The sequence below is a fragment of the Orbicella franksi genome, chromosome 12, assembly GCF_964199315.1.
Source record: "Orbicella franksi chromosome 12, jaOrbFran1.1, whole genome shotgun sequence".
In the NCBI taxonomy this organism is placed as follows: domain Eukaryota; kingdom Metazoa; phylum Cnidaria; class Anthozoa; order Scleractinia; family Merulinidae; genus Orbicella; species Orbicella franksi.
The window spans coordinates 19,300,687-19,318,745 of record NC_138156.1 but is presented as its reverse complement, the minus strand read 5'-3'; the positions used below and the strand labels follow the sequence as shown (position 1 = coordinate 19,318,745).

Sequence of the window (18,059 nt, the reverse complement as noted above, 5' to 3'; positions counted from 1 at the left end):
TCTTTTTCAAATATAAAATGTCTATCGAAACAGGATAAATCTGTCTGATTGCAAATGATTACTAAAAATACTGAAATAGGCCATATTCGTATTCTCGGTGTTGGACTGGAACTAGCTTGAAATGGAGGCTTGTGCAGAGGAATATCATTAAAAAGCAATAAATGTCGTTTACATTTGAAAAGACTCCCTGCATTAGCCTCAGTTGCAAGCTAGTTCTAGTTCCGAGAATATGAATATGGCCCATTCGAAGTAGAAATGATTTCTATAGATGAGGGGAGGGGGGGAGGAGTTTTCAACATAAATGTGGCAGAGGTTTTGATTGTTTTGAAACAAAAATCTTTGGAAAGCCTGCTGACTCCACTTCCTTGTTTCTAGCTAAGTCCTGATGACTGATGATTCCAGGTGCCAAAAGAAATTGAAAAGACTCCTCATCAGCTCCACCCCCCTCCTCCCCCTCTAGAAAAAAAATTGGTTTGGCGAGTGTATTAGGGCTTATTGTAGAAAAGTGGCTGCAGAGTATCTTGGTATACAACCCTGCACTAAGGTGGTAGGTGAGTTTCAGCACTTTGTTAGGGGAGCCCCACCCCACCCACCCCACTCCAGCCACTGCCTTGGTTAGTGATAGTTTAAATATTGATTGGGATACGATGGAGGTCGTTGTTTTTTTCCAACAAATAAAACAACGGGGTAGTATTTTGATATGACTTTTCCCTTGCTGTCTGCATAGCTTGCGAACAGGCTCCCGGCGAGGACGGATAAAATTTTCGGCGAGCGCGAAACAGAAGAATTCGGAAAAAGCGATCGCAGTTTACAGAGCTACCCTTTCCTCGTGCCAAGTCTCCGCCGGCTAAGAAAGACAGGTGGCCCTAGGACTCAACTTGATATTCTTCTTGATATCCTTCGTTATTCTTACCCTCTTCGCACGAGGTGCTTGGAAACTTTGCGTAATGCGTGGCTAAGTTTCAAGATATGTTCCCGAACGTGCTCCAGACACAAACCTTTGATGTTGGAACCTTCTCGAGGGAAATTCGCTCACCTATTCAAGTGCCAGAAACAGCAAGCGACCTGAGGATGCAAAGTGTCGTCTTTGGCCATCCGCGGTATGTAAGCTTACATAATGATGTAACGAAAACTTTAAGCTTATGTTTTAATGCTACTTTTAAATACTTAAACGGTCGAGAACATTTTACATACTACTTGAATAAACTGTACGCAAAGTATACAGAAGCGATGACCATTGACAATGTCTTAGCTACCCTGGACATTGCAAAGCTCATGTACTGGTAAACAAAAGTAACTATAAAAATCGGTACAATATGTGTGTAAGGAGTGAAACGGGTGAAGAAATGCATGGGTGTGGGAACAGAGGAGGGGTGAAAGTAAGAGGTTGTGAGGTTGAATTGAGTTGAATTGTTTTTGTTATTGATTGCCAATATTGTTGCGTTCGACGAAGTGGAACGCAAACCTAATTTTGACCTGTGGCTTTTCAGAGTTGGTCTCCCTGTGCACGGTTCTAGGCTGAAAAAAACCACATTCCTGTAAGGACACCAAAATGGCCACCCCGCTTGATTTTTTCAGGGGCATGTCACGGCCAGGAAACTGGTACTGTTTAATGCTGAGACATGTGATAAGACATGTGGCAAACATGTGAGTATGTGAGCAGGCCATGTGAGCTCGTCTTTCCGATGGATCTTTTTTTGACTTCTTTCCATTCAGTCGCCATACGCCTCGCTATTGTGTGCTCTCAGCGTTAGATTTTGGCGAATTTAAACGCTTCAACAGCAGTATTTATCGCAATCTGAGGGAATTGTCCTTGTTTATTAACACGACTTGGCTTTGGGATGATAACCGTGGGAACAGCTACATTTTGATTGCATTTGTTGATTAGTTCCAGTCGCGACAGATAGCTCAGTCTTTATCTGGTCGAAATTTCATTGTTTGGAATCGGTGGAAAAATACTCTGAAGGTAAGATCCATAAGACTACTTTATTTATCAGGGGAAATACTCGAATTAGTCGCGAAACAAGCACGTGACTGGAAATGCTAGCTTAGAATAATGTACTTAATTTAAATATTCTATGAAACTTGAGAGACTACAGAAACTGGCAGCGTCACGCAATGTATCAACAAATCATGACCTCTTCACTAGCATGGACTTTGACACTATCCATATCTGACTGTAAAACCTCGGTTGCTGCTGAAAAATGTTGATTTTAGCAATAGACAAAGGTTGAAAGTCAGCTAGTGAAATCATTTATTTACGATGTATAATTATATATTCAAGTGAGAGCGTCAAACACACTCTCATAATCTCTGATTACTACTAGTAATAACAATTGATTCATCTACTGCTTTTGATTGTTATTAATTGTTATCGGAAATTATTTTTGTTTATAAGGACATTAAAATTAGTCCGTAATGGTTTTATTGAGTCATTTTATCTTCATAGCCTGTGAATTGTTTACAATCATTAACAAAATAACAATAGCAGAAACAACTAACAGACAAAGACATTTTGGGCTTCACCTCTTTCTTTGCTTGTTTATGACACCAAAAGAAGCTCAGGCTAGAGAAGCATTGGCATTTAGATGAAGCAAAATAAACAACAGAGTGTTCTAGTGATTTCAATTAGTTATATTTTTTTTCAGTCATTAACAATCAATTTCCTGATGGAATTGTCGATTGTTAGCGATTTTTGTCAGTTGATAGCAATCGATAAAAAAATTTCTGTATCAATTGCAGATATCGATCAATAGCAATCAGCGTTTGATATCGACTGAGTAGATTGATTTTCGATGTCAATTTTTATGAATTCAAGTCTAATATATCTTTGCTGAGGTTATCATGATTTAACAAATCTTCCTCCATGGCATTGTGCAAGGTACACACAAGTTATTCCTGTTATCATTCAAGCAAATTTGATACTTTTCAATCAACAATACCATGCCATGCCAATCAGGAGCCCTTTTTGTGGGTGAATGGGTTTTTTAAAATTGAGGGGTTTGCAGGCAAGTGTTCCCTTGCTCGCCCCACCACCCCCTGCTTTGTGGAGCATTTTACTCTCTCTCTCTCTCCAATTTGTGCGTAGCCAGAATGCAGGAAAGCTCTTTGTACTGGAACTTTTGCTATGCAGGCTAACTGAACAGGGCTTGAAGTGCCCAGGCTCAACATATGAATCCTCTCCACTTGTTGCAATATTTCGGAGGTGTGAGTTGGTGATTTTCTTAATTCCCATCTCTTGTCTGGTCAACAAAGTATTGAAATTGTAAAGAGAAAATTATTGGCATGAGACAGATGGCTCCAAATTTTAACTAACTGACCACATTTTTATCTCAACATCTTCCCTGATAACTGACAGCTGATTTGAAATTTTTGCTGACAAACCACTTTTTTTTATCTCAACAACAACTAACAGGTTTAGCTTCAAATTTGCACTGACAAATCGTGCTTCAATCTTGACATCGTTATTGACATCACTGACAGATCATTCCAAACTTTAACTCACAAATCACGTTTTGATTTCAATATCCATACTGACAACTGACAAATGATTCTAAATTTTATTGACAAATCATGTTTTGATCTCAACATCCATGCTGACAGATGGATTGAAATTTTTAGTGACCATTTGTATTTTATTCGCTACATCTTAACTGGGACCTAATTGATGGGTTGAAAGTCACTGATAGGCTACAATCATGGACAAAAGCAGTTGAGACACTCCCTGAAAAAGACCTGTTTCGTTGAACAGGTGTATTTTTCAATCTCCAATTTCACATTTCGACCCCCTCTCTCCTTTCCAATGTTGTAACCACGTTACAGTGTCCATGGAGCGTATTGCAACATTGAAAAGGGGAGAGGGGGGTTTGGGTATCGACAAAAAAGATGTTTTTTGAAATTATGGAAGGACACTGATAGAAAGCATTTGTTTTGCTCAAATGTGTCAACACTTTTGTCCATGATTGTAGTCATGTTTTGATCTCAGCATCGTAGTCAACAACAACAACACACACACACACTTTATGAAAACTCTTCAGTCTTGGTTACAGAGTTATTTTTTTTGTGAAGTCTCGGAGATAGCAGCATTCATGGAACTGTTTACAGTAATGATTGGGTTAATTTGACAAGTTTTTTTGGTTGCGATGTACAGCAAGAAAGAAACTGGGAATTTATGATGTACATGCGATGTTACATGAGTAATGGTAAGATACCAGAGTTCTCCGTAAGCTCCGGCGACCAGTGAAATTCGCCGTCTAGTCGTCCTTGGCGCGCTGGCTACTCATAGTAAATAAAATATGGAAAAAAAATTATTTGTAACAATGTGAGCCTATCCGTCTATAAAATTAAGCATTTAAAACAATATGTCTAGTTTTCTCAACAAATATGTAGCGATTAAAAAATACAACTCTTATGGCGGTAAGATCAAAGAAATCTGAAATCATTCGGGCCGTGAGAATTGCCACCAAAAATGTGACATGGGCACTGAGCCGTGACAGCAGCACTGAAGTATTTGACAGCTGGGATTAAGTTAAAGCTCAGTTTTTGCTCTGATAATGAAGCGAAAATCCCAGCAATTGCTGTTCAGTACGTGGGATAAATTGAAAAGAAAATAGAGATGGCTCAAACGAAGGTCATAAGTTGTTTCCTTTCAAAAATATAATTAAAATTAGTTCTTTTATCTCCAATGAATGTATGCGTAATTTAATTAGTTCTTTAAACACAATGACATGCAACCCAGTGCTTGGCTCGCACATGGAGGATTTTCGAAAACAAATAACTGCAAAGATTTCTTTCAACAAAAGAAACAAACTTTTGTACGATCTTACACAATCTTTAAACTAGGCAGCTGTAAGATGTTTGTGTAAATATTGAAAGTGGGATATAAAACAGGCGAGCTTATTGAGCAGGGAAGTATGAATAAATACATGCACTATTTCAAGGCTTCATTATAAAGCGAAACATTTGCAAAATATGCCAAGTTTAAGTTTGATTGTATTAATTTTATCACTTTTGAAATCATGAACGAAAAACCAAAACTACCGCAAATGTTCAAAATGTTGATGATGGCCCGCACGCTTAATCAGAAAAAATTCTGAGCTTAAATCCGCAGGAAACTTCACAGTATTACAGGCTTCCGTTTGCAACAGTTACCAATCACAAGTTTCATCACGTTCAGTGAATTCCACCCCTAGCACTGTGTTAAAGCCACTCAAAACTTGTCTTGTAACAAAATAAATGTCAAACCTCAATCTAGCGCCTTCAATGCCGGCAAAACTCTTTTCTCGTTTGGCTTTCTCATCTGTTTTTACACGCGTGATGACCACAAAATGAGAACGTTTTTGACGTTTTTGATACTTTTTTCGAATTAGATATGGATGACGATGATTAACCAGTTCAACTAACACATATTACATGTATGTTTTTCTTGGTGAAATTGCTTTTCTTTGAGAAAAGAACAAAACCATGATTGCTTAAAATACACTGAAATGCACTTTTTAGAGCCCCAATTTCAAAATTTTCCCGGGGAGTCTCCCAGACCCCCCAATAAAAAGTTGCAGTTGCCCCCCCCTCCCCCCACTCCACGTGGCTCCGACAAAACCACTCCACGTCTTTTTATCGGCATTGTCCGCCGCCTACTCAAAGTTATTCTCCCTCTACTTCAAATTTTCGGGAGAACCCTGAGATAACTAAATAGTAAGCCATTGATAAAATATTTCACTGAGCAAACTACAGCAATCTGACATATCTCCAGATTTAATATAGATACCATCTCATTTTCTAACAGGCAAGTTGATTCGTTCTTTGATATAACCCACACTGTGATTTGTGTGACATGCGCACATGCATGCCTCACGCACCAGTCACATAGCCCTTCCAACCCCCAAGAGTAATTTTTGCTCAAAAATACTCAAGTTAAGAGAACTTTTCGCATTTTATACAAGTCATAAGTTTACCCTTTTTACACAACACAACATAACAACACTACTTCACCGAAAATTGAAAGAAAGAGAAAATAAACCTCTCTGACACGTTGAAAGCCTAATTTAATTAAATTGCACTTTAACTTGGTACCACGCAGTCTTCAAAGAACATTTGAACAGTTTTCATAATTTTACCTTAAAAAGAATGTCATAAAATGCCCATCAAATAAAAACATTAAACTACTACTGCAGAGACGTAAAAACCGTCTAGAAATGAAAGCTTCTTTTACGTTTAATTTCCTGGGAACAATAGCCGATAACTTGTCAGCTCTAACTGAATTTACTCCCATATAAAAAACAAAAGTGTTAAGTTACCATTTGTAACTAAAGATAGCAAACATCTCGTCGGAACAAGTGGTGACAATTCGTTAGCTCTAATTGAATTTATCCCTTGTGAAAAACAAATGATAAATTAAAAATATCTGATTGGTGTGACATACATACATCACTCACTCACTCAGCCATTGACCCGTCCATAGCATACCCTGACGCGCTGACTAAGAGGTATTTTTTTTATCAAAAAAGTAACTCAAAAACAGGATGACAGGAGTGAGTCAAGCAACTCCTGAAAACATGATTACGAGGCTGAACCGGGGTGTAAAAATAACAGGGGTGGAGTTCTTTTTGGTGCAGAGTTCACTATTGGGATGGTTTGGGGGTTGACGTCGTCGTCGTCAGGAGTCGCTCGACTCGCTCAGCCTCGCTCCCGTTGTCCTGTTATTGTTACAGTGGAACCTCGATTTAACAAACCTCGATATAACGAACGATATTCTAGGTCCTGGCCAAAGTTACAGTAAAATGTATGGAATAGAACCTCGGTATAACGAACCTCAATATAACAAATTCTTCGATATAACAAACATAATCCGGAAGCCCAAACGTGAAATCTACCTCGACATAATGAATTACAGTGTCAACATGCGACAAAAGATAAATGCTGAAAAGATCAACAGTCAACAAATCCTTGTAATCCTTATGGTAAAGAGACAGCAACCTTTCAGTCAACGGCTTATTATATGTCATAGACATTGGCACTATATTATTTCGACATCAATTAACTTCTGCTCCATCTTCTTTGAATTCCGGAAATGTTGGGTTGTGCAACATAACACTAAGGCCCGTTTCCTTGTTTGCATAGACAATTTTCTGTATAACCTCTATGTTGTAACATTTTTAAATCACTACTCTGAAAGTGTCATTCTTTTGTGAACAAAAGCTGTGCGTCTGCTTAAAAGTGAAAATAATTGATACTGAAAGCCACCATGCTTAATGAATTGCATCTCACAATGTGGCACTTCTGGGTGACGAAAATTGCATTGAATTGCGTGACAGAAGTCACCTGTGTTACAAATCAATTATCAACTATGACCTCGATATAACGAACATTTTGGTTGTTTCCCCTCAAATTTGTTATTTCGAGGTTTTCGATATTACAAACCCTCGATTTAACAAACAAATTTGGCCGGTCCCCAGCGACTTCATTAAATCAAGGTTCCACTGTATTATTATTATTATTATTATTATTATTATTATTATTATTAAAGCACTATGGCAATGAGGCACTATGGCCATAAGCTGTAAACTTTAATGTTTGTTTAATTAATTAATTTCAATTAATTAATTAGGCTCACAGCAGGGGGGGTTAGAATGGGGTAGGTACTTGTGAGCATTACGTAAAATGGGTGGTACATGTACCTACCTTACTTCTTTGATTACTTCAAAAAGTTATATATTTGTTTCAGAAAGCCCCTTGCTCTTTTTGTGGTACTTTTCTCTTAAGAACAAAACCAATATTTGCTCTAAACGCATGCACCGATTAATAAGCGTTAGTGTCAACTACATATATCAGGTGGAAGATACATTTCATGCAAGATCACACACTAAGGTTGAGCACTTTTCCTTGTGGTAGAACCCTAATAAGTCATACGTATGCGTTCTAACATCGTTAGCACGATACAAGGATGTTACTGGGTTTACGTGTCTTTTGGAATTATGCCTAACTTGGTTCAAGAAATATCATCTGTTGTTTCCAGACTACATTAGTGCGTTTATTTCATCCTTTAATTGTCTCCATCAAAGAGACCAAAATGTTCATACCCGCAGCCGAAACTCTCCCGAGTAAGTGGCATTAAAACTTGTCAAATTGAACAAAAAACCCAGGAAACTGCTCAAATATTACTGCAGACACTGTGGCACCTACTGAAAGCATAAATTTTATCAGTCTCGTTCACTGATGAAGGATACAATCTCGGTCAAGTAATGTTGTTTACTTTCAATACCTCTCGTTGAAACGCTCCTCAGTTGTATTAATCGATATCAGTGTGTATTTTAAATTTAAGTGGTTTTATTGTTAACGCCAAAGTTAATAAAAGTTACAAGCGCGGGAAAACATTGAACTGATAGCAAGTGCTGGAACAAGGTGTAATCGACTGCAAGCGTGGGAAAACGTGTTATCAGTCACTGATGGTAAGTGCGGGAAAACATGTTATCAGTCACTGATGGTAAGCGTGGGAAAATATGTTGTCAGTCACTGATGTTAAAGCACGGGAAAATGTGTTATCAGTCACTGATGATAATACGCGGGAAAACGTGTTATCAGTCATTGATAGTAAGCGCGGGAAAACAGAAGAGGTAGTAAATCTAGAACAGAGCAAATCTAGTGACGTTTGACTGGAACCACACTGTGCTTTAGAAACAAGTCATTTCTTGTTTGTTTTGTGCTATTCTGTTGCAACTAAGTAATTTTTAAGTTGATGGTTAGATTGAAGTGGCTGTAATATAGCGAAAAATAGTATTGCCATTTTATACCAGATAGGAACAAAGTTAAGAAATATCTTTTACAAAAATGAAATGAGTATACGATTAAAAACTGTGACACGAAAAGGTGCTATTAGTTTCTTTGTCAGTATCTTAAATACATGATATATTTCCCTTAAAATTTGCCTCTTAAGCTCTGCTCTTTAGCCCTTCTCTTCTGTGTTTCATTTTGCGTTCCATTTATACAGTTCGTCTTCCTTTCCTTTAGGTATTCCATTTAGCGTTTTTTACTGTGCTCCCTTGTCTTTACTGTGCGTTCCTTGGGTTTGCCTCACCAGGACCGTAGCCAGAGAAAAATTATGACTGAGGCAAAGTCCATGGTTAAATTCTTTCCCTTGGCATTTACCAGTGTTTTAATTTCCCCTTTCAACAGAGAAACAACAAAAACGAGAAAAAAAAATGACTGAGGCAAAAGCCGCTTGGTTTGCCTCATACTGACTAGTCTACGGCACTGCTTACATCGCCCTTCCGTTTAACAAGAGGTTCCCCGATTGACGATAGTCTAAGTTACCTTGTACTGCATTCCTTAAAACCAGAGACCTTTCACTTTCTTGTAACCTAACCTGTGGAAACTGATTGTTCAAGAGCTGCCTTGAAGTTCATCAAAAATACTCCGCCACATGTAGTATTTTGAGCTCTCTCCTCAGGTTTTTGAAATGTGGTCATGCGCAGTCTTTCTTGCTTGATAGTATTCCATCACGTTCAAGAATTCAACTAGAGGAGAAGTTTTACTTAGCTCTCAGCCACTAGAAACAAGTTCTGACTGGTCTTTCTGTTCAGCGTCGTTATGAAACACCAATACCTGTGAAAATAATTTACTTCAAGCAAATCTTGCAAACACTTGCTTCAGGTAAGATGGTTTTGACGTCTTGCCAGAGCGTGAACTGTACTCAAAACCAGTGTGTTTTGTGTAGCGGTAACTTGGGCTTTTTCTTCTTCAAACATCCTCTGTGAATCTTGATCCTCTCTTGAGCCAATCAAATTGTCTCCAAAGTGAGATACTCCTGTTGGCTTAGACTGGGGATGAAGCTATCACATGACGCAAACATGACATTGTGATCAACTGAGTAAGAGATAAAAACAAAGATAGCGGAAGACGTGTGCAAGAGGGAACAAACTTTTGAGTGTAATACTCTAGTAAACTAAACGGGCTTTTTCGTGAGGCTGTTACACAAGAATATGTAAACCTCTCATTGAGAAATAACCAAAATGTTGACGGTTAGCCTGTACATGGAAAGACATTAAAGACATTAAAGACATTAAAGCATTAAAAGACATTAAGACATTAAAGCATCTGCTCCAAAAGATGCCGCTTGGAAAACTGAGTTTTTTTGCATATGTTTTTTCTCAACAAAGAAGCGCAAATCAACAAAAACAATTATGCAACGATGCTTTTCATGTCAAAACAAACAAGTCTGCCAAAAATTAGCTCGATCCTGCAAAAAAGATAATCGGCCCAAAAAGCTATGTTTGCCCTTTTTGCACGAAAGCCTTCAATTATGAACCCTTGGTGACAGGGATGGAGAGCAAATGAGCAATTTTAAATTTAAAATCAAAGCAAAATTAAATCAAAGTACATTTTAATCCTTATTTTCAATGTTTTTTAATCTGTTTTGGGGCTAGGAAATTCATAGCAATAGAAAGTTTTTGAACGTCTTTTGGTATTATTCACCATTTTTGTATTATAAACAAGGATTTTTAGACTATTTTTCTTGCTTAAAATTAGTGGCAAAATTCTGCTTATTGGTGATAACATTATTTTACACACAGTGAGTCTCGGATGCACACTCGCACTATTCAGGGCTCCCAAAAAGTGCTGTCTGATCTTACGAGACAAGTACTTGCCCAGGGCAAGCAAAATTTGAGTGCTACTTGTCCCAAGGGGAAGCTGGAATTCAATTTGTTTTTTTTTTTTTGCCTGAGCCCAGACTGTTGAGTTAGATCACATGGAATTACTGGCCACATGTATTTAGGATATTGACCTCTTCTTCCCCTAGACCCACAAAGCTCTTGTAGCCAGTAGAAATCGTGATGTCTTAAAATGTTTCAATTTAGGTGAAATCACTTCTCTTGCATTCATACACATTATTCAAGGCTCTCACTTTGCATGTAGAAGGTCTACGTCACCACTTGTTTCTGAATTAGGACTTCACTTGAGTAGTTACATGTAATGTTTTTAAACTAAACACAGTTCCCTTGAGGATATTTTCATAATTTATTGTAAATATATTGGTCAAGTGATACACTATGTGTCTAAATGTAATTTAGGCAACATTTGACTTGAACTAGTGCTGGTCAGCAGCCTTTCAGGGGGGGGGGGCATGCTCTGTGGGGTCTCATACGGGATTTTGCAGGACATAAGAGTGTTGCTTGCTAGCTGTGGACAAACGTGCAGTTTGCTTTGAGTGCCATTCATGTTTGTAGCATGCTTTTTCACCCTGCCTCCCTCCTTTCACAGCTGACAGTAAATATACATGTGTGGGTAATAAGTATCTCCACTGATTCTGTCAGTATTACAGTGCCTGGTGGTTGCCACTAGCAGTGTTGCCATGGATACCTGCATGGGCTGCTTGAGGCTCATATCTTGCTTGGCTCCACCTTTCCCAAGGCACCTTTCCCAAGCTCATGAATTGGTGGTGAGTTTAACAGTTGGTGGGTTAAGCATGTTAAGCCTGTAAGGCGTGTGCTGTCTACAATTACATATATTCCTTTGGGATAATTAAATATTATTTACATGTAGTTTATAAGTATCTTTCATTTGTTTTCCTCCATCAGGAGAAAAGAGCTCAAGTGATAATGTTCTGTGTGACTAGATACCAAGAAACACAGAATTGCATTCAGTTAAGTATTTGCCCAACTTCATCCTGTATATCACAAAACGCTACACTGCTGCAGCCTTTATGTGTAAATTATTGTGAAGTTGTCAAACCCAGAATAAATATGGCCTGGTCCTGTGACAATTTGTTTTAACTGATTGAGAAAATTTAATTCCAATTTTTCTGACAGAGACTATTTAAATAAATTATTGTTTACTATTTCAAGTTAAGTAATAAAATTAGGGGGGCAAGGAAAATTTGATTTATCCATCAATCCAAGACAATTTTATGAAAGAGTGTAAGGTCACACAAATATGGATATGGTCAGTTCCACCGAAAACTCTACCACAGTTTCTTGATCTGTGAAGCATAGACTGGTCCCCCATCCAAATTGCCAGTGCAAGATTTTAAGAAAACCTGTTCAGGAACAATTAGACTGTCTGCAAGCGCTGAATGGATCTTGAACTTTGTACAGGAGATGGGTGTAAGAACTGGCCCACAAGGTCAAGGGAGCTGGTTCCACCAAAAATCCCGTCCTGAGTTTGTTGATCTGTGAAGCTTAGACTGGTCCCAAATCCAAATTGCTGGTAGAAGATAAAAAAAAGAAACTTGTTTAGGAACAATTGGACTGTGTTCATGGGCTGAATGGATCTTGAGCTTTGTACAGGAGATGGGTGTAAGAACTGGCCCACAAAGGAGCTGGTTCCACCAAAAATCTCTTCCTGAGTTTCTTGATCTGTGAAGCATTGACTGGTCCCACATTCCAAATTACAAGCACAAAAGGAAAAAACTTGTTTAGGAGCAATTGGACTGTCTTCATATGCAGAATGGATCTTGAACTTTGTACAGGAGATGGGTGTAAGAACTGGCCCACAAGGGAGCCAGTTCCACCAAAAATCTCTTCCTGAGTTTCTTGATCTGTGAAGCATAGACTTGGTCCCACAAAAATAGGTGAAAAATAAGAACTTGTTTCAGAACCAGCACTGTCTTCATGACTGAATGGATCTTGAGCTTTGTACAGGAGATGGGTGTAAGAACTGGCCAACAAGGGAGCTGGTTCCACCAAAAATCTCTTCCTGAGTTTCTTGATCTGTGAAGCATAGACTTGGTGCCACAAAAAAGGTGAAAAATTAGAACTTGTTTCAGAACCAGCACTGTCTTCATGACTGAATAGATCTTGAGCTTTGTACAGGAGATGGGTGTAAGAACTGGCCCACAAGGGAGCCGGTTCCACCAAAAATCTCTTCCTGAGTTTCTTGATCTGTGAAGCATAGACTTGGTGCCACAAAAATGTGAAAAATTAGAACTTGTTTCAGAACCAGCACTGTCTTCATGACTGAATGGATCTTGAGCTTTGTACAGGAGATGGGTGTAAGAACTGGCCCACAAGGGAGCTGGTTCCACCAAAAAATCTCTTTCTGAGTTTCTTGATCTGTGAAGCATAGACTGGTCTAATATTCAAATTGCGAGTACAAGACAAAATTGATCTTGAACTCCACAAGAGATTGGTGTAAGAACTGACCTGCGTAGGAGTTGATTTCATATTGCCTTTGTCTGGTGCCTTTGTTTCCCTGTGTGTAAAAGAAACTGATGCTACAAAAGAAAAGTTCAAAGATGTCTAATAGATTGTTGCTCTGATTTGAATTTCAACTTTCTGCTTTATTGAAACTGCTCTTGAGAAAGTTTTAGTTTTCTCTTTTCTTAAAATTTAATTAACTTACCTATTTATTTTTTTCTGACTTCAGGTTTACAACCCAGATAAATTTGAAAATTTATGTGACTACTCAGCTTACTTAGTATATGTACTATTTTGAGTAGGATTTTGCCAAGTATTAAATTAATTTTATTCACTGTTTTGATTACTTATTAGTCATTTTCTGGCAAATAAATGGCTGGTGCTGACCTGCAAACTGAGGAGAAAATTACTAATTAAATAATGATTAGAATTTATGATAATTTATTATCATTAATATTAACAATTTATTGATTAATTAATATTCTTCAAATAAAATGTTTAACCTCCACAGGATTTTAAGACCGAAGGTATTCAACCTTACGGCCAAGGATATTGAACATGACAATCTTTCATCCATTTCACCAGAATACAGGTAGTCTCATTTGGAAACTTCAGATTGTCTTGAAATAGATTTTTGTTTAGGCATACATATGGAACTAGCCTTAAGTACTTACCCTTTGCCTATGTTCAGTTTGGTTATAATTCAATCAATCATTTTTTATTTCTTGATGTACATTTTACAGTTGGACTGGCCCATGGATAGCTAGCGCTAGTCTAGGCAGGCCAGTCTATCAATAGTTACAAATGTTTTTTTTATTATTATTATTAATAAATAGGAAAATATAGAGTTAGGAAAAAGTGAATAAAATAAAAAAGATAAAGTGGGAATAGAATGAGAAAAGAAGTGAGGGGTAATTAGAGATCCAAATTTGGGGTTACCATTCATCGAAAGTGTAATCTGTCCTGTGGATCTGCACACAATGTTCTGTTTTGGATGCAACTCTGCAAGAAATTTTACCATGCTCATAAAAGCATTACAAAAAACAAAAAATCAGTTAGGGTATCCGCAAAACGATTGGCTACAGTATTCAATCAGAATGCATTGTATACCTGACAGCCAATCATCGAGTCAGGTAACTTAAAAATACAGCTATTCGATCACAGCACACATCATACTGCATATTTCAAATGTTTTTCTTTTTGCACAAGGCTATCTTGGGATAATAAACTTATGAACCCAGCTTTGAAGTACATGTATGTAAATCATGGCAAAGACAGTTATATATTTGTAATTGTGTAATGAATTTAGGCAAATTTTATTAGTGACGGTCATAGAAAAGTCAAAGTGGCATTGATTATTAGTTCGCACTTCAGAACTGTTTATTTAAAATCAGTTTATTGTTGTCAGTTAAATTGCTGTAGTGTAACACAAACAATTATAGTAGATGTGTTTACGTTAAACAATTTGCATCTTATTTGTGTTTAGTCCTCGTCTTTTATTATAAGACGACAACTAGTACGAAATTTGATAGGGAAGTGGAATGAAGGTAAAACACTTTTGTTTTTGACACTTAAATAAAGGTTCTTATCTTTTTCTTTCAGGTATCAACGGTGGCTGGTTTCAAATGTTCAAGAAGGTGACTTTCCAAAGCATCATTTACACTGTTGAAAAAGTTTCTCTCACATTTTTCGTTAACACGAGAGACAAACTCAAGTAAGTTATGTTGCTAACATTTACTGTGGATTTGATTATTTGATCAGCTGTGCTGAATGTTACCTCAATCAGCACGTTTAACTAACCCAAGTTTACCGGATTTAAAATCTGTGACAAAATTCTGTAGCCAGAATCAGTTAATGGGACGTAAAACGGTCACCTGCTTGCTGTTTTAATGGAAAAAACTCTCGGTAAATAATTATGAGAGATGTCACACTAATTATCAATGCAGGTTTGAGTCAGATTTCGAGATATGATGTCACATCAGGGTAGCAAGAGACCTGCTCCTTGAAAGATGGGTCACTCAGCCAAAGTTGTACTGGCTGGCAAACCCAGGGGTTTCTCCCTTATAAGCCCCTAACCCTATGCCAGAAACGGGTTGTTACATCTAAAAGAAAACATTACTTTAAAGTACTTGCACAATGGTTGTGAGAAAATTGTTTGGTTGGTTGGCGTCTTTGCATTATCCGAAGATGCTGTAAATTGTCTTGTTACAAATCTTGTGCTGTTAGAATGATATTTTTGTTGGCGAGAAATTTTGTCAGAGAGAAATGCAGAGAGATGGGTGTGAGAACTGACCTGCAAAGCAGTTGGGTTCTCCAAGTATATTTTTTCTCCGGCCCCTGTGTTTCTGTGTCCTTAACATACCGTGGTTTTCACATCAAAACAGTTCAAAATAGAATCTTGCCTGGTTTTGAGGTTAGACTGTCTGCATCAGCATGATACAAATTGATTGAATTGAGCTAGCGTTAGTACCAACCCGCTAAATGAAAAGGAAACACTGTTCAAATAATGTTCTTACCCTCCACAGCTTTAAAAACCAAAGTTGTTCAACTTAACAAAGATGTTAAACGTGATAATAATTGGTTTCGCTGCAATACAGGTGAGCCCCGTAAGTATCTTAAATGGCTACGAATAGGTCCAATATGCGTACATGTGGGTACTACGTTCATTATACTTCAACGACGTTTGGTTTGGTTGTAACAGCGATCGGGATCCGATTTGGTCAGTGTTGGTTGAAATTGCAATTTAGTTTGAGAATTTTCAAAATAACATATCAGTGCTACTGTGTGGACCGGAGTACAATGTTCTGTTTTACAACCTCAGAACCATCCGTAACTTGTGTGGCTGGCGGGATTCGCGCGCGAGTGATTTTTGGCGGCGGAACCGCCATTTTATTGATTTTGTAGGAAGCGTGAACCAACCTTGAAAGCTTTTTTGAGATTTTTCATTAACTTTACCGCTACATAATTCAAGTTGCAAAACGGCAGAGAAATTTCACTACTGAGAATAACGAAACCGGTCATGAGACCAACATTGCGACATTGGCTGAACTTTGCTGCGTATTTAGTATAAGAATATCGAATTTATCGAGCTATAAAAGTTTTGGAACCATGAAGCAAGTTCGTTTGGCCAGGAGAAGTCATATTGGAGTCCTTTTCCATCCGTGTAAAAAGTATCGATTTTTTAATGGTTGAAAGCAAATTACATTTTACGATAAGTTCTTTGCTCTTTTTCCTTCAATGTAAGCGATCGGATTTTGCACTGTAAAATTGATTTTTTAAAAATTGGTACACGAGGAAGGTTTGGTCAATTAATTTCTGGTTTTAAAAAGGAAAAAAAAGAACTTCTATTCGCCAGGACCGGGACTCGAACTCGCGACTCTGCCTAATCCCGGAGCGAGAGGCGCGCACCAAACCACTGCGCCAACTCGACTTGATATAATTTGGCGCGGAAAACTTGACTACATAACCATACGAGTGGCGCGCACTAATGGTCAGCGTGACGTACCTAAACAGCGCACACAATGTAATACTTTGGTGCTTAATTCTTTTTGTCTTTGTTTTGGGGGGAATTTTATTTCGTTAAAGATACAAACGTAAAATTTATGATCCTCAGCTTTGAAGTATTAAAACGTTGAACAAGCAAATAATTATAAATTTGTCATGTTTACAGTTATCGCAGCGTTCTGAGGTAATAAAATCTAATTTTAATAATCGCTATTGGTCGTAAAAAAGGTTAAAGGGGAGCTGATTATTTGCGAATTGGAAAATATATGTATATATGTATTTAAAAAAATAGCTTATTGCCTTGTTATGAAAAAAAGCGTGATGTGTTTATCGCAGAACGGAAGAACGGCACAATTTGCATCTTATTTGCGTTTATTCTTGCCTTATATTTTAATTTATACGGAAAGTTAACAGAAACAGTCGGATAAGATTAACTTGTTTTTATTACTTTTTGTTTCCCTTAGGCTTCAACAGCGAGCAGCTTCAAAGTTTGACAAGATGGTTTTCAAGGACATCATGCACGCTATCGAATGAATCTTCTGAACGCGATGGGCAAACTTGGGTAAGTCGTATTGTTTATATATTTGCTATACGTAATATTATCTCGTTCATATCAAGGCATTCAACAAACCCAAGTTTACGAGTGTGTAAGGAATTTTAGGTACAGAACTAGACAGATTTTAAACGGTTGAAACCTTTTGTTGCATATTTGGCCGTTGACTTGATTAGACGTCAACAGTACTTTTTCAAACGTGAACATGAAAGCAAATTTCGCTACGATCGATTTTGAATCGTTCCGGTTCAGGGACAGCCACATGCAGATTTACATGTGAAAGAAAATATTCTTTCTGAGAAATCGCGCAATGAGAGTATGGAAGTTCAAGTGAAAAAACGTGTCTCGCTATAGTTGGTTTTGATTGTGCCGGTTTTGGTACATCAAGTACAAGTACATGTAAAATTCGGAGATATTGTTTAAGTTTAAGTCATCGAAGGTATTGTATAAGTCTAAGTAGCTTCTAACTAAGTTGTTACGATCATGTTCTTTTGGAATAATATTCTAAGTCTCTTAATTGGTGGGAAATATTTGTATGTTTTAAGTCACATTCTCTTCTATTTCAGATGCCTTTGAAATGTGGGGAAAGGCGAAAGACAAAAGACAATCTTGCAGATACCCTGAAAAAAATGAGTACCAGACAGGAAAATTCTCAACCTTGGAAGGAAAGCAAAAATTGATGTGGAAAACAGCCACACCAATAACTATATAGCGAGAGTTTTGAGCTCTCGTCCTGTGGTACAACTTTGCATGCACGTATGCGCGTTTGGTATCATATTTTATAATAAAGTCTTTTGGCGGGAAACGTTTGTATATGTAAAGTTCACTTGCGACCTCTTTCTTTCAGATGCCTTGAAAATGACAAGTTTTGT

At 37.6% G+C, this 18,059-nt stretch overlaps 2 protein-coding genes across 8 annotated transcripts in view; both read left to right on the top strand.

Moving 5' to 3' along the window:
• Nucleotides 1-18,059, top strand: part of LOC145464403 (18S rRNA (guanine-N(7))-methyltransferase-like) — a 127,743-nt gene that overhangs the window by 17,993 nt on the left and 91,691 nt on the right. The window lies entirely within an intron of this gene.
• Nucleotides 598-18,052, top strand: LOC145464574 (uncharacterized). Of its 7 annotated transcripts, none has more exons than XM_081448511.1 (8): nt 598-1,100; nt 9,446-11,434; nt 11,574-11,638; nt 13,642-13,722; nt 14,733-14,767; nt 15,656-15,736; nt 17,099-17,196; nt 17,754-18,052. In XM_081448511.1, the coding sequence occupies exons 2-8, from the start codon at nt 11,348-11,350 to the stop codon at nt 17,865-17,867; spliced, it is 561 nt and encodes a 186-aa protein (XP_081304637.1). In that variant the 5' UTR covers nt 598-1,100; nt 9,446-11,347; the 3' UTR covers nt 17,868-18,052. The 7 variants fall into 7 exon arrangements, with proteins under 7 accessions (XP_081304637.1, XP_081304635.1, XP_081304640.1 ...); XM_081448509.1 differs by having other exon boundaries at nt 1,491-11,434; XM_081448510.1 differs by lacking the exon at nt 598-1,100 and adding an exon at nt 1,116-1,647.

Coding starts and splice junctions, on each gene's coding strand:
- LOC145464574 (XM_081448511.1), top strand. CDS start 11,348: ATGGATACCTGCATGGGCTGCTTGAGGCTCATATCTTGCTTGGCTCCA. Junction 13,723..14,732: donor TCCATTTCACCAGAATACAG/GTAGTCTCATTT, acceptor TTTTTCTTTCAG/GTATCAACGGTGGCTGGTTT. Junction 17,197..17,753: donor AACGCGATGGGCAAACTTGG/GTAAGTCGTATT, acceptor CTTCTATTTCAG/ATGCCTTTGAAATGTGGGGA.